This window comes from Silurus aristotelis (genome assembly GCF_946808225.1).
Source record: "Silurus aristotelis genome assembly, chromosome: 7".
NCBI lineage: Eukaryota > Metazoa > Chordata > Actinopteri > Siluriformes > Siluridae > Silurus > Silurus aristotelis.
In genome coordinates, this window is record NC_139580.1 from 4,120,468 (window position 1) to 4,136,349 (window position 15,882).

Sequence of the window (15,882 nt, forward strand, 5' to 3'; positions counted from 1 at the left end):
ATCATCATCATCATCATCATCATCATCATCACCACCATCACCACCATCCAGCAACAATCAAAACACAGGAAACACGTTTACTCTCCACACAAAGACTCCACTATGATGTCACACGCCAACAAATCAATCAATCAACAATGTTTCTCTGCTGGACTACAATAATTCAACATCACAATCATTTATTTACACATGAAAACTGCACCACAATTATACAAATACTGTATTAATATAATAATTACACCAGCATTTATATTTAATAAACATTTATTTTATATTAAATTACATTTCTGTTTCAATATTTATATTTTAATTTATACTTTATTATTTTAATTGTTTTATTTTTATAAACGCATTAAACTTTTTTTATTCCACAAACTTTAATTTGTCATTTAATTAAAGATTTTACATCTTATTTATTTTTTTATATTAAATTCCTACATTTTCTAATTAATCTTTTATTGGTTTGTATTGGGGGCGCGTCTCTAATCGATATCCCTAGCTAGTGCACTACATAAAGTAGGGAACGCTACTGCGATAAAAGGTTATGTAGGCTGCCTGTGTAGGGGGAATATAGCGGTTTGGGACGCGACCTCGGCAACCCGCCTTGTACAGCCTAAATTTGGGCGCTAACGTGTTTCAAACTAATATGAATTTAATTGCTGATCTGCGATTTAAAAAAATATATATATATAATTTTAAGTAAAATAAAAACATTGTCCTTGTGTTGAAGCTAATGTTTTAACTTTAAATCAAAGAAACAGTAGTAAAAATCCCCTTCGGATTTATCAGCTAACCGCCGAGCATGTGGTCCAGTTCCTAATAGCGCGTGTCCGCCTACATGTGCGCCCTAAATAGGGCACAAAGCTGCACCCTTCACGCGACACCGCTGTTCACTACTTAGACTAAAGAAGGGCATTTAGGATGCGACCCAAAAGCAGCATCTCGATTCTTTGCATGGCGCCATTTTACACCGCTGTAGCGAGACATTAATTTTATAAATCAATAAAAATAAGAGTATTTTAACTGTGTGTGTGTACCGCAAGCTCCTGTTTCCTCTTCACGAGCTCCGAGAGCTCACGACGGGTGTCGGGGATCTGCGGCGGAGTCGCTTTAGCGTGCATCGCCATGACTGAGGCGCCGGCCAACAACAACAAACAAGATGGCGGCCGGACGGGGTGTTATTCTGTCTCGCGTACTCGATGCATAAGGTGTCTGAAGGACCCCATCCGCTCCGGTGGTAGTCTTATAGTGTGCCTGATCTAAAATCACTCTTTTTCTCGCGTTGTTAAAAGATTTTCTGTCGCGAAAATGCACCAATATTTTACAAATAATATAAGATTCATATTTCTATTTTTTAGCATAAAGTATCTTACAAAAATTTTGGACTTTAAAATAACGTGTACTAAATATACGTTTACATTTATATATTTTATAAAGTATCTCTGGTTACACAGACACCTATTTTTTATGAAGTATACTATAATCATGTGCCGTACTTTTCTAAAAAAAATTGTTTTTTAAGTTTACGAATTTTGTTTCTAAAATCAGAGAACCAGGCAGATGAATATACACCTAATAATGTCCGGTTTTGGTCCTACTACCGGAAAACCAAGGGGTGCAGCTTGATTCGGCGTCAACACGAGACGCGACATGTCACCGCTGATTGTAACCACCAGGCGGCGCTGTGGGTCTGTTTTTTTCAGAGTGCGCTCCAGAAAAATCACATAGAGACAAGAAAAAAAAAAGTGCAGTGACGTCACTACCAAGGCAACAGCGTGTTGACCTCTGAGGGGGAGAAGAACTTCTCATATCTGTAGGAAAAAACCGGTAAGACCCCATAAATACAAATTATAAATATTAATACACATAAATACCAATCTTTTTATTAAGGTTTATTTTTATTTAATTAATAAATAAATATTTATCACCAAAACACAGAAAACACGACTGTAATTATTTATTCTGTATTTTAATTAAATGATCAATAAAAATAAATAAAGTAACAACCTGTCTCACTGTCTGTCTCGCTGTCTGTCTCACTGTCTGTCTCGCTGTCTGTCCATGTATTTCTGTCTGTCTCACTGTCTGTCTCACTGTCTGTCTCACTGTCTGTCTCGCTGTCTGTCCCTGTATTTCTGTCTGTCTCACTGTCTGTCTCACTGTCTGTCTCGCTGTCTGTCTTACTGTCTCACTGTCTGTCTCACTGTCTGTCTCGCTGTCTGTCCCTGTATTTCTGTCTGTCTCACTGTCTGTCTCACTGTCTGTCCCTGTATTTCTGTCTGTCTCACTGTCTGTCTCGCTGTCTGTCTTACTGTCTCGCTGTCTGTCCCTGTATTTCTGTCTGTCTCACTGTCTGTCTCACTGTCTGTCCCTGAATTTCTGTCTGTCTCACTGTCTGTCTCACTGTCTGTCCCTGTATTTCTGTCTGTCTCACTGTCTGTCTCACTGTCTGTCCCTGTATTTCTGTCTGTCTCACTGTCTGTCTCACTGTCTGTCTCACTGTCTGTCCCTGTATTTCTTTCTGTCTCACTCTCTGTCCCTGTATTTCTGTCTGTTTTACTGTCTGCCTCACTGTCTGTCTCACTGTCTGTCCCTGTATTTCTGTCTGTCTCACTGTCTGTCCCTGTATTTCTGTCTGTCTCACTGTCTGTCCCTGTATTTCTGTCTGTTTTACTGTCTGTCTCACTGTCTGTCTCACTGTCTGTCCCTGTATTTCTGTCTGTCTCACTGTCTGTCCCTGTATTTCTGTCTGTCTCACTGTCTGTCTCACTGTCTGTCCCTGTATTTCTGTCTGTCTCACTGTCTGTCTCACTGTCTGTCTCACTGTCTGTCCCTGTATTTCTGTCTGTCTCACTGTCTGTCCCTGTATTTCTGTCTGTCTCACTGTCTGTCCCTGTATTTCTGTTTGTTTTACTGTCTGTCTCACTGTCTGTCTCACTGTCTGTCCCTGTATTTCTGTCTGTCTCACTGTCTGTCCCTGTATTTTTTGTCTGTCTCACTGTCTGTCTCACTGTCTGTCCCTGTATTTCTGTCTGTCTCACTGTCTGTCTCACTGTCTGTTTCACTGACTGTCTGTCTCACTGTCTGTCTCACTGTCTGTCTGTCTGTCTGACTGTCTCTTTGTTTGTCTGTCTTTCTGTCTCTCCCTATATTTCTCTCTCTCTCTCTCTCTCTCTCTCTCTCTCTCTCTCTCTCTCTCTCTCTCTCTCTCTCTCTGTCTGTAGTTCAGTAGAAGAGATGATGATGGAGAGTTTGGATGTGAGGCGAGAGAGGATCAGTGAGTGTCTCTCTCTGAATGTAAGGTAGAGAAGAAGGAAATATTATAAGACTGATCTGTGCGTTAACTAAAGGTTATAATCATCACTGTAGCTAACTGTGTGTGTGTGTGTGTGTGTGTGTGTGTGTGTGTGTGTGTGTGTGTGTGTGTGTGTGTGTGTGTGTGATAAATTAGGCTTTACATTTCCCAGTTTCTCCTCTATTCCCCCCAAATCCCAAACTGTGATCACCAGTAATGTGGAGAAGAAAGGCTTCAGCTCCCAAACCAAGCGCTTCACACACTATATGGTATACACACACACACACACACACACACACACACACACACACACACACACACACACACACACACACACTGTGAAATTGTTTTACTGCATTAAATTAAATTTTGATTTGAAACCGTTTAATCGGATTTTGTTGTTTGTTTGTTTGTTTGTTTGTTTGTTTGTAGAATGAGAACCCTGGCCCTGGCTCGTATTTGTCTCACATGTCCACCGACAGCTGCAGTCCATCCTTCTCTACGAAAGGTACCGGAGGCTTTGCATCAAAGGTGAGACTCAAAATAGACAACAATAAAAATGTACAACAATGAAATTCCTACAACACCGAAAAACATATCGTTTCTGTACAAAAAAGAAATTTAATGTTTTATTACATCATTTTTAATTAAAGAAACTGTGTATAATAACAGTGTGTGTGTGTGTGTGTGTGTGTGTGTGTGTGTGTGTGTGTATATATAAAGGTAATCTGTGGCGTCTCATGAAGTCACTCAGTTCCTCACTTCTGGTTGGTTAGATATCGATCCCATCCCCTGATGATGTTTCTGTCAGATGTTTTTCATACGAATTGGCAAATTCAAGATGGCCGTCACACATATTAGTGTCTGGAGTGTTCAGTTTCCCTCTAAGGTTTAGTTTGTGTTTCATGTTTAAAGACGACAGGACCCCACACGTTTATTATTTTCTCCACAGGCACTACGAGTGAGCCGTAAACCCCAGAGAGGATCTCCGGCCCCCAACACCTACAACCTCCAGAGCTCACTTCTCCGCCAGCATGACTTCAACAGGGACGTCTCCAGAACCTTCCACCAGCCCATCGCAGTTCAGACAACAAACACGCAACAAAAATCACCCGCACCAAACCAATACAATGTGAGTGTTACAATAAAGGATTAAAAATAAAAAGTCATATCTGTTCAGCCAATCAGAAAGACACCTGACCATTAAATTAAAACCATTCAAGGGTTAAAAATAATTCTCAAACTCATGCAGCTTCAAAAGTTAGAAATCCGACTCTGGAGAAAAAGTAAATTTTTTAATCATTTAAAATAAATTTTGAAAATTAAATAAAATGTTAATTTTTTATTAAATTTTTTTAATTGTTTTTTTAAATAATTTTATTTCACATGGCTATTTATTTACATTTAACTCATTACATTATTAATGAATGGAAATTTAAATGGAATCTGTACTGATTTCTGACTTCATATACATCAATAAATAAAGGCAAAATAATAAATAAATCATAGTAAAAATTTCTGCAACTTCTAACAAGTGGTTCTGACATGATTCAACTGCTTGACTCCACCCCCAACCCCGCCCACTGACACACCACTTCTTTTTTTCGATGTGGTATCAAAAAGTTTGAGGACTCGCTCTGCTTACAAGAAAGTACTTTATTTATCTACGATTCCATATAAGAGTAATACAACCATGATTACACAAAGCACAACTACACAGAACTAAATAACCAACAATAGAAGAAATGACACATTGGCCTGTGACAGAAAGTGACATAATTGTCACAATACGGAATATAATACAGTTTAATTTAATAGTATAGAGAAAGATCGAATTAAACACTGTAGAAGATAACATTATAGAATATTATAGAATACACCGCTGTATAGAATATTGTAGAATATGACAAAACACTACTGAATGAAATTAAATAGAATAAAGCAGAATGGAACACTACATATTGGAACACTATTGAATTGAATGTAATAGTATATTGTAGATTATGACACAACACTGTAAATAGAATAGAATAGAATAGAATAGAATAGAATAGAATAAATGATATGATGAAGAGGAGAACGGTAGATCTGTTGTGTGTTCAGGAGACCAAGTGTAAAGGGAGTAAGAGCAGGAACATTGGATGAGTTTAAACTGTTTTATCATGGTGTGGATGGAAAGAGAAATGGTGTAGGGGGGATTCTGAAGGAAGAGTACAGTAAGAGTGTAGTGGAGGTGAAGAGAGTTTCTGATAGAGTGATGAACATGAAGCTGGAAGTTGAAGGGATGATAATAAATGTCATCAGTGTTTATGCTCCACAAGTGGGTTGTAAGATGGAGGAGAAGGATAAATTCTGGAGTGAGTTAGATGAAGTGGTAGAAGGTGAACCTAGAAATGAATGATTAGTAATTGGGGCAGACTTTATTAGGCATGTAGGTGAAGGGAATAGAGGTGATGAGGAGGTGATGGCTAGGTATGGCCTTAAGGAGAGGAATGTGGAAGGGCAGATGGTGGTAGATTTTGCGAAAAGGATGGAAATGGCAGTGGTGAACACTTATTTTAAGAAGAAGGATGATCACAGGGTGACGTATAAGAGTGGAGGAAGGTGCACAAAGGTGGACTATGTTCTATGTAGGAAATGCAACCTGAAGGAGATTGGAGACTGTAAGGTGTTGGCGGGGGACAGTGTAGCTAGACAGCATCGGATGGTGGTCTGTAGGATGGTTTTGGAGGTGAAGAAGAAGAGGAGGAGAGTGAGGACTTAAATAAGAATAAGATGGTGGAAACTGAAGGAGGAAGAGTGTAGTGTGAGGTTCAGGGAAGAGGTCAGACAGGGCCTCGGTGGTGGTGAAGAGGTGCTGGATGATTGGGAAACTACTGCAGGAGTGATGAGGGAGGCAGCTAGAAAAGTACTTGGTGGACGTAGTGGTGGAATGAGGAAGTGCAGGAGAGCATAAGGAGAAAGAGGTTGTCAAAACTTTTGGGAATCGATAGAGTGAATTGGGATCGAGAGAGTGATGAGAAAAGTAGGCAGGAGTATAAGAAGATAAAGCAGCAGGTAAAGAAATTCAAGGAAAAGGCATATGAGGAGCTGTATAATAAGTTGGACACTAAGGGAGGAGAAAAGGACTTATACCGATTGGCCAGACAGAGGGACCGAGCTGGGAAGGATGTGCTGCAAGTTAGAGCAATAAAGGATGGAGATGGAAATGTGTTGACTAGTGAGGAGAGTGTGTTGAGAAGATGGAGGGAGTATTTTAAGCAGCTGATGAATGAGTAAAATTAGAGAGAGAGAAGGTTGGATGATGTGGAGTTGGTGAAGCAGGAAGTGGATAGGATAGGTAAGGAGGAATAATGAAGAGCAGTGAGAGCAGTAATTAAGAGGATGAAGAGTGGAAAGTCGGTTGGACCAGATGACATAGCAGTAGAAGCATGGAAATGTTTAGGAGGGATGCATGGAGTTTTTAACAAGATTTTGGAAGGTGAGAGGATGCCTGAGGAATGGAGAAGGAGTGTGCTGGTACTGATCTTTAAGAATAAGGGAGATGTGCAGAACTGCAGTAACTACAGGGGAATTAAGTTGATCAGTCACACCATGAAGTTATGGGAAAGAGTAGTGGAAGCCAGGCTGAGAGAAGAGGTGACCATCTTTGAGCAACAGTATGGTTTCATGCCGAGGAAGAGCAACACAGAAGCATTATTTGCTTTGAGGATGTTGATGGAGAAGTATAGAGAAGGTCAGAGGGAGTCGCATTTTGTGTTTGTGGATTTAGAGAAAGCGTACGACAGGGTGGAGAGAGGAGTTGTGGTATTGTATGAGGAAGTTTGGTGTGTCAGAGAAGTATGTGAGGGTGGTGCAGAACATGTATGAGGACAGTGTGACAGCAGTGAAGTGTGCAGTAGGAACGACAGACTGGTTCAAGGTGGAGGTTGGACTACATCAAGGATCGGCTCTGAGCCCTTTCCTGTTTGCAGTGGTGATGGACAGGTTGATGGACGAGGTCAGACAGGAGTCTCCGTGGACTATGATGGTTGTAGATGATATTGTTATTTGTGGTGAGAGTAGTGAGCAGGTTAAAAATAGTCTGAAGAGGTGGAGATATGCACTGGAGAGAAGGGAAATGAAAGTCAGCAGGAGTAAGACATACATGTGTGTGAATGAGAGGAAGGGCAGTGGAGGGGTACAGTTGCAGGGAGAAGAGGTGGAGAAGGTGGAGGGGTTCAGGTACCTGGGGTCAACATTGCAGAGTAATGGATAGTGTGTTAGAGAAGTAAAGAAAAGAGTGCAGGCAGGGTGGAGTGGGTGGAGAAGAGTGAGAGCAGGAGTGATTTGTGATAGAAGAGTATCTGTGAGAGTGAATGGGAAAGTTTATAGGACTGTGGTGAGACCTGAGATGTTGTACGGATTAGAGACAGTGGCATTGAGTAAAAGACAGGAGGTGGAGCTGGAGGTAGCAGAGCTGAAGATGTTGAGGTTTTTCATTGGGAGTGACGACGATGGACAGGATTAGAAATGAGTTTATTAGAGGGACAGCACATGTAGATCGTTTTGGAGACAAGGTGAGGGAGGTGTGATTGAGATGGTTTGGACATGTGCAGAGGAGGGACATGGAGTATATCAGTAGGAGAATGCTGAGGATGGAGCTGCAGAAAGAAGGAAAAGAGGAAGACCAAGGAGGAGCTTTATAGATGTAGTGAGGGAAGACTTGCAGGTAGTTGGTGATGCAGAGGAGACGGTGCCATGGAGATGGATGATCCGCTGTGGGAATCCCTAATGAAAAAAAAGCCGAAAGAAGAAGAATAGAATAGAATAGATCATGACAGTACACTACCATATAGAATATAATAGAATAGTAACTTGTGTGTGTGTGTGTGTGTGTGTGTGTGTGTGTGTGTGTGTGTGTGTGTGTGTGTGAGCAGGTGTGTTACAGAGGAGTTGAGGTGAACTGCTTGGTCTCTGCCCAGTCTGCGTTTATCTCCAAAACCAGACGCAGTGATGTTTATCCTCCTGCACAGAGAGCACCATCTCCATGTGAGTGTCACTCTACCAACACTCAGCACCATGAAACACAGGTGTTCATTCATAAAAAAAATTATCTTTGTAAAAGTGCTGTAAGAACACTAAAACACTTCAGCACATGCTGTTATGGGAAATAACCAGTTTAACTGGTAACAGTGGCTCCTCTTTGTGTCTCTGTGCTGTCTGTGATGTCCCCTTAATGCTTTACTACGTATACATTACATACAGTCAAACCCCCCCCCCCCCTTCTGCTTATTGAAGGTCATTATAGTGTGAAGGACACAGCAATACACAAAACCCCTAAAGTTCCATCATCCTGCTTCAAGTCCACTTCTGTCAGGATACAGACTGTAATGAAGAGTGAAGGGCCGGGTCCAGGATCCTACAGTCCTTATAAAACTCCAGAACCAGTCAAGAGGACCATCATACCGTAAGAGTGTCTGACACACATCAGGCCACACCTCCTACCTGAACCTCACATCAAATCTCAAACTGTTTGGTTGTAAGATGTGTACTTTAGCTTTGTGTGTCTGTGTGTTTCAGGAGAAGGCATTATTTAGGACTTTCAGCTCCTCCTGTTCTTCCTCCTAAAGACCCCCCACTGCCCGGACCGGGGCAATATGACATCGTGAACAATATCAGTCCGTCTAAACACTCCATGGTCAGTGCTGTTTTCATGTCTAGCACACGTAGAGAGACACTCGACAACCAAGGTCATGGAGTCCCAGGACCAGGTAGATGTTGTACCTCAAAATGTCATTAGCACACCTTCACTTATGTGACACAGTTTGTTCGATGTTGCGTTTCATCTTTATGTTTTAGGTTCCTACCAGCCAGACGTGCCTACGAAGCGCTCTTTCTTATACAATCATGCCAACATGTGGATACCAGCATAAAGACAAGCTTTCAGGAGAAAAGACTTTACTACACTGTAATTCCCTATTTATAGCTTAAAGACTTTAAAAGAAAATGTAAAAACCAGCCTGTTCTCAGAAATTGTGCTGTACAGGGAAATGTTTGTGACTGAGTAATTAACCGAGTCTAATCGAGTAATTAACCTAATAACTTTCTGACTGAGTAACTTACGGAGTACATTTACATTTACATTTATGGCATTTGGCAGACACCTTTATCCAGAGCAACTTACATCTGAGCAGGGGAGGGTGAAGGGCCTTGCTCGAGGGTCCAGCAATGGCAGCTTGGTGGTGGTGTGATTTAAACTTGTGACATTCCGATCGAAAGTCCAATGCTGCAACCACTGAGCTCCCACCACTAACCACTGAACTACCCCCACTAACCACTGAACTACCACCACTAACCACTGAACTACCACCTCTAATTGAGTAATTAACCGAGTCTAATTGATTAATCCCCAAGTTATGATTGTCTGTTTATTTTTTAAAAATCCTATAATGATTTTTTTAAATGTTTTTATTTTCACACGCTATTAAAATTTTTGTACGATATGTTGGGGGCTTCCAGATCTACACATCTCCCACCTTGTAAATTGCCTTACTCTCGCCAGCGGCCGACAACAGAGGTCAGTTATCTCTGTGTTAGATCGCCCTTTTTTTTTTTTTTTCATTGGCATTTTAAAGCCCAATTTTAGCTCTTGTCTCTCTTCTTTTTATTACCATCACCAGGCAATGAAACAGAGTGTGTCCGGCTCCGCCCACCATGCGTGAAACTGGCGCTCGCAAGCACACTGCCACTTACATATATACTGTAAAGCTTATACATTAACGTAGTGTAAATTGCTTTGTTTTTCTAAATTATGTACTGTACTGTGTTAATTTACTAACAAATTAGAGTATACTACTATAGTACATACTGATCACCATTCCTTAAGACTCCTGGCTAGGCTAGGACATGTCTTGACTTAAGACAATGTCCGTTGTGTAAAGCGCTATAGAAATTAACTTACCATATTTTCAAGTTACGATGGGGGCATTGGAAAGCATGTCCATTGTAAGTCAGAGTAGAAATACTGTCAGACACGAATAAGTGTCTGACTAAGTAACTAAACGAATAAGTGTTTGACTGAGTAACTAAACGAATAACTGTTTGACTGAGTAACTAAACGAATAGGTGTCTGAGTGAGTAACTAAACAAATAAGTGTCTGACTGAGTAACTAAATGAATAACTGTTTGACTGAGTAACTAAACGAATAACTGTTTGACTGAGTAACTAAACGAATAGGTGTCTGAGTGAGTAACTAAACAAATAAGTGTCTGACTGAGTAACTAAATGAATAACTGTTTGACTGAGTAACTAAACGAATAGGTGTCTGACTGAGTAATTAAACGAATAACTGTTTGACTGAGTAACTAAACGAATAGGTGTCTGACTGAGTAACTAAACGAATAACTGTTTGACTGAGTAACTAAACGAATAGGTGTCTGACTGAGTAACTAAACGAATAACTGTTTGACTGAGTAACTAAACGAATAACTGTTTGACTGTGTAACTAAACGAATAACTGTTTGACTGAGTAACTTAATGAATGACTGTCTGACTAAGTAACTAAACGAATAACTGTTTGACTGAGTAACTAAACGAATAACTGTTTGACTGAGTAACTAAACGAATAACTGTTTGACTGAGTAACTTAATGAATGACTGTCTGACTAAGTAACTAAGCGAATAACTGTTTGACTGAGTAACTAAACGAATAACTGTTTGACTGAGTAACTAAACGAATAACTGTTTGACTGTGTAACTAAACAAATAAGTGTCTGACTGAGTAACTAAATGAATAACTGTTTGACTGAGTAACTAAACGAATTGGTGTCTGACTGAGTAACTAAACGAATAACTGTTTAACTGTGTAACTAAACGAATAACTGTTTGACTGAGTAACTTAATGAATGACTGTCTGACTAAGTAACTAAGCGAATAACTGTTTGACTGAGTAACTAAACGAATAACTGTTTGACTGAGTAACTAAACGAATAACTGTTTGACTGTGTAACTTAATGAATGACTGTCTGACTAAGTAACTAAGCGAATAACTGTTTGACTGAGTAACTAAACGAATAACTGTTTGACTGAGTAACTAAACGAATAACTGTTTGACTGAGTAACTAAATGAATGACTGTCTGACTAAGTAACTAAGCGAATAACTGTTTGACTGAGTAACTAAACGAATAACTGTTTGACTGAGTAACTAAACGAATAACTGTTTGTCTGAGTAACTAAACAAATGTGTTTAACTGAGTAACCAAACGAATAGGTGTCTGACTGAGTAACTAAACGAATAACTGTTTGACTGAGTAACTAAACGAATAACTGTTTGACTAAGTAACTAAACGAATAACTGTTTGACTGAGTAACTAAACGAATAACTGTTTGATTGAGTAACTTAATGAATGACTGTCTAACTAAGTAACTAAACCAATAACCGTTTGACTGTGTAACTAAACGAATAACTGTTTGACTGAGTAATTAAATGAATGACTGTATGACTGAGTAAATAAATGAATAAGTGTCTGACTGAGTAACTAAATGAATGACTGTATGACTGAGTAAATAAATGAATGACTGTATGACTGAGTAAATAAATGAATAAGTGTCTGACTGAGTAACTAAATGAATGACTGTATGACTGAGTAAATGAATGAATAAGTGTCTGACTGAGTAACTAAATGAATGACTGTATGACTGAGTAAATAAATGAATAAGTGTCTGACTGAGTAACTAAATGAATGACTGTATGACTGAGTAAATAAATGAATAAGTGTCTGACTGAGTAACTAAATGAATGACTGTATGACTGAGTAACTAAATGAATGACTGTATGACTGAGTAAATAAATGAATAAGTGTCTGACTGAGTAACTAAATGAATGACTGTATGACTGAGTAAATAAATGAATAAGTGTCTGACTGAGTAACTAAATGAATGACTGTATGACTGAGTAAATAAATGAATAAGTGTCTGACTGAGTAACTAAATGAATGACTGTATGACTGAGTAAATAAATGAATGACTGTATGACTGAGTAAATAAATGAATAAGTGTCTGACTGAGTAACTAAATGAATGACTGTATGACTGAGTAAATAAATGAATGACTGTATGACTGAGTAAATAAATGAATAAGTGTCTGACTGAGTAACTAAATGAATGACTGTATGACTGAGTAAATAAATGAATAAGTGTCTGACTGAGTAACTAAATGAATGACTGTATGACTGAGTAAATAAATGAATAAGTGTCTGACTGAGTAACTAAATGAATGACTGTATGACTGAGTAAATAAATGAATAAGTGTCTGACTGAGTAACTAAATGAATGACTGTATGACTGAGTAACTTAATGAATGACTGTATGACTGAGTAAATAAATGAATAAGTGTCTGACTGAGTAACTAAATGAATGACTGTATGACTGAGTAAATAAATGAATAAGTGTATGACTGAGTAACTAAATGAATGACTGTATGACTGAGTAAATAAATGAATGACTGTATGACTGAGTAAATAAATGAATAAGTGTCTGACTGAGTAACTAAATGAATGACTGTATGACTGAGTAAATAAATGAATAAGTGTCTGACTGAGTAACTAAATGAATAACTGTCTGAGTAACTTACTGGTGGAGTATCTGAACAACCGATCAGGTGAATAACTAATTGAATAACTAATTGAATATCTGATGCATTGACAGTACCCCACCGAGTGGCAGGCTGATTGACTGATAAATTAAATGCCTCAGTGACTGACTCGCTCAAAGATTAATAGACTGACTGACAGATGAATGGCTTGCATTAACTTAACTCTGAATACAGCACAATGTCAGAGATGTGAAAACTTTTGCTTCCAGTTGCTAATTTTCCAATACGTTATCACCCCTTTCTGTGGATGCAGAATTACGCCTGTAGCTAAGCATAGACTGACAGCTGAAATCCGAAAAGCATTTAAAATCTGTTCATGCTTAACAGCTGATGCTGGATCAGTCAGACCGGGTCATGGTTGGGTACAGCAGACGTCTAGCGTGCCGATTCTGGGTCAGTTGTGGAACAGGTGGGGGAATTGGAGCTCACAGCCATGACAACTGTCGAGGGCGTGGGTTAGTGTTTCAATGCGAACAATGCGAAGGGACACAAATTATCGTCACATGACTTTAAATACGAATATATCAAACGCCTCAATGGCGTAATTCTAACGTCTAATGTCGTAGGAGTTGTTCTCATGACTTCCTCCATTCTTCTTCCTTTCTAGTGATGACTCCCAGTGGTCCTGGGGACTTTTCTCAGAGCTCTTACAACATCGACACATTTACACAACACCTATGATCAAAAACATGACCAAGCAGTTGCCAGATATAGAGCACATACGTCGCGGGTGAGATCTGATTCAGAGTCACGGCAGCTGTTACTTAGAACGCTTTCTACCGTAAAACAGATTTCCAAACAGACCATTTCTATACAGATAATTTACGTGAAATTACCTGCATCACCTTTGATTTATTTTTTTTCGGGGAATCCTAACATGCTTATGTGAGAAACCTTAGATCGATGTCCGCTATGTGACTGTCGCACCACATCCCCAACGTTCTCCAATGCAAACAATGCCTATTTTTGTACTTCACAACTTTCAGGACAAAACAGAAACATTCTCAAAGCAAGTATGTAATGTCCACATTACTACCATACATCCTCAGGCACCACAGCAGTGCAGGTTCCTGTCAATAACTTCATGACCATCTATTTTCATCCAACTGGTGACTTCAGAGACAAGCTCACCATCTGATAACTCCCTGCCCTCGAGTACTTTTCCTGTTAATAATTCGATTTGCATTTATTTATCTGGTCTGGAGCTAATGGCAGGGATTGGTAGGTGAAAAAGAGGTAGGAGGAAATCAGAGAATCCAGAAGAAAGCCATGGTTATAATCACAGTGCTTCACTTTGTCCACATTTTGTTGTTACAGCCATATTCCAGAGTGGATTAAGTTCAATATTTTCCTCACAATTCTACAAACAATTCCCCATTTGTTGTAAATCTTTACAAATGTATTTAAAATAATGAAAGAAAATCACATGTACATAAGTTTTCACAGACTTTGCTCAAAACTTTGTTGAAGCATCGTTGGCACCAATTGCAGCCTCAAGTCTTGTTGAGTATGATGGTGTGAGCTTGTTACACCTATCTTTGGACAGTTTCTCCCATTCTTCTTTGCAGAACCTCTTCAGCTCCATCAGGTTGGATGGGGAGCGTCAGTGCACAGCCATTTTCAGATCTCTCCAGAGATGTTCAATCGGGTTCACTCTCATGGACATTTACAGAGTCCCATAGCCACTCCTTTGTTATCTTTTTTGTGGGTTTAGGGTTGTTGTCCTATTGGAAGATGAACCGTCCCCACAGTCTGAGGTCCAGAGCTTTCTGGAGCAGGTTTTTATCAAGGATGTCTCTGTACATTGCTGCATTCATCTTTCCCTCAGTCCTGATGTCACCCAGTTTCTGCTGCTGAAAAACATCCCCACAGCATGATGCTGCCACCACCATGCTTCACTGTATTGATGGTATTGGCCAGGTGAAATCTTTCTGTCCCCTTCCCCAGATCAGTTTCTCAATAAAATCCTGTCTGGAAGGTCTACAAACAATTCCTTGGACTTCATGGCTTGCTTTGTGCTCTGGCATGCACTGTTAACTGTGGGACCTATAGACATTAATGTTCAATCAACTGACTTCACCACATGTGTACTCCAATCAAGTTGTAGAAACATCTCAAGGATGATCAGTACAGACCTGAGCTTAATTTTGAGTGTCATGGCAAAGGCTGTGAATACTTATTGTACGTGATATTGTTATTTTTTATTTTTAATGCATTTGCAATAATTTTAAACAAACTTCTTTCACATTGTCATTATGGGGTTTTGTTTGTGAATTTCTAAGGAAAATAATGAATTGAATACATTTTTTAATAAAACTAAAACATAACAAAATGTGAAAGAGTGAAGCACTGTGAAAACTTTCTGGATGCACTCTATAAGGTTTAATTGTTTTACATCCAGCAGTTAGTATATGGTTTTATTACTTGCACAGAGTGATCAGCACAGCATTAGCTTGCTAACTATCCAACATGGCTAACTTTATGATTTACATCCACTGGTTTCTGTGATGTTAGCTTCCTTTATAGAAACACGGCTACTTTATGACTTAAACATGGCGGATATCGTAATGTATATCACTTACTAGTGGCTAGTAGTATCATTCCTCACACAGTGAAGTTTACTGTGAGGGTTAAACAAGAAAAACCTGCAGTTCTTATACACATCCGTAATAATGTAATGCACACAGCTTGGTTTATTTTAACTTCAGATGTTGCTGCAAATCACATAATGGTCTGTTGTCATGGTGATGGTTCCTCTCGGGTTCTTGACCCTCTCTGACACTGAGACAAAATGTCCCTCTGAGAGTCTTCAGAAAGATTTCCACTACAGCTTTCAGTCACCTGAAGACTCTGTTCAGACCCTGTGTTCAGACCCTTTCTGTCACCTGTGTGTGTGTGTGTGTGTGTGTGTGTGTGTGTGTGTGTGTGTGTGTGTGTGTGTGTGAGAGAGAG

General features: G+C 39.4%; 2 protein-coding genes across 6 annotated transcripts in view; one reads left to right on the forward strand and one right to left on the reverse strand.

The window, feature by feature from the left end:
- The window catches only part of meaf6 (MYST/Esa1-associated factor 6), a 14,346-nt gene extending 13,151 nt beyond the window's left edge, over window positions 1–1,195 (reverse strand). For both annotated transcript variants that reach the window (XM_083545783.1, XM_083545784.1), the window contains exon 1: window positions 1,038–1,195. In XM_083545783.1, the coding sequence (XP_083401909.1) occupies window positions 1,038–1,127 (90 nt within the window). In that variant the 5' untranslated portion in view covers window positions 1,128–1,195. The remainder of the gene's footprint in view (window positions 1–1,037) is intronic.
- A 134-nt stretch (window positions 1,196–1,329) lies between these two features.
- Window positions 1,330–14,094, forward strand: stpg1 (sperm-tail PG-rich repeat containing 1). 4 transcript variants are annotated; one of them, XM_083545780.1, is made up of 10 exons: window positions 1,330–1,827; window positions 3,225–3,277; window positions 3,452–3,564; window positions 3,728–3,826; window positions 4,248–4,427; window positions 8,215–8,326; window positions 8,576–8,744; window positions 8,858–9,048; window positions 9,137–9,245; window positions 13,538–14,094. In XM_083545780.1, exons 2-9 carry the CDS (start codon window positions 3,238–3,240, stop codon window positions 9,208–9,210), a joined length of 978 nt encoding a protein of 325 aa, XP_083401906.1. In that variant the 5' UTR covers window positions 1,330–1,827; window positions 3,225–3,237; the 3' UTR covers window positions 9,211–9,245; window positions 13,538–14,094. The 4 variants fall into 4 exon arrangements, with proteins under 4 accessions (XP_083401906.1, XP_083401905.1, XP_083401907.1 ...); XM_083545779.1 differs by lacking the exon at window positions 13,538–14,094 and having other exon boundaries at window positions 9,137–10,285; XM_083545781.1 differs by lacking the exon at window positions 13,538–14,094 and having other exon boundaries at window positions 1,474–1,827; window positions 3,225–3,302; window positions 9,137–10,285.
- Window positions 14,095–15,882: the final 1,788 nt, after the last annotated feature.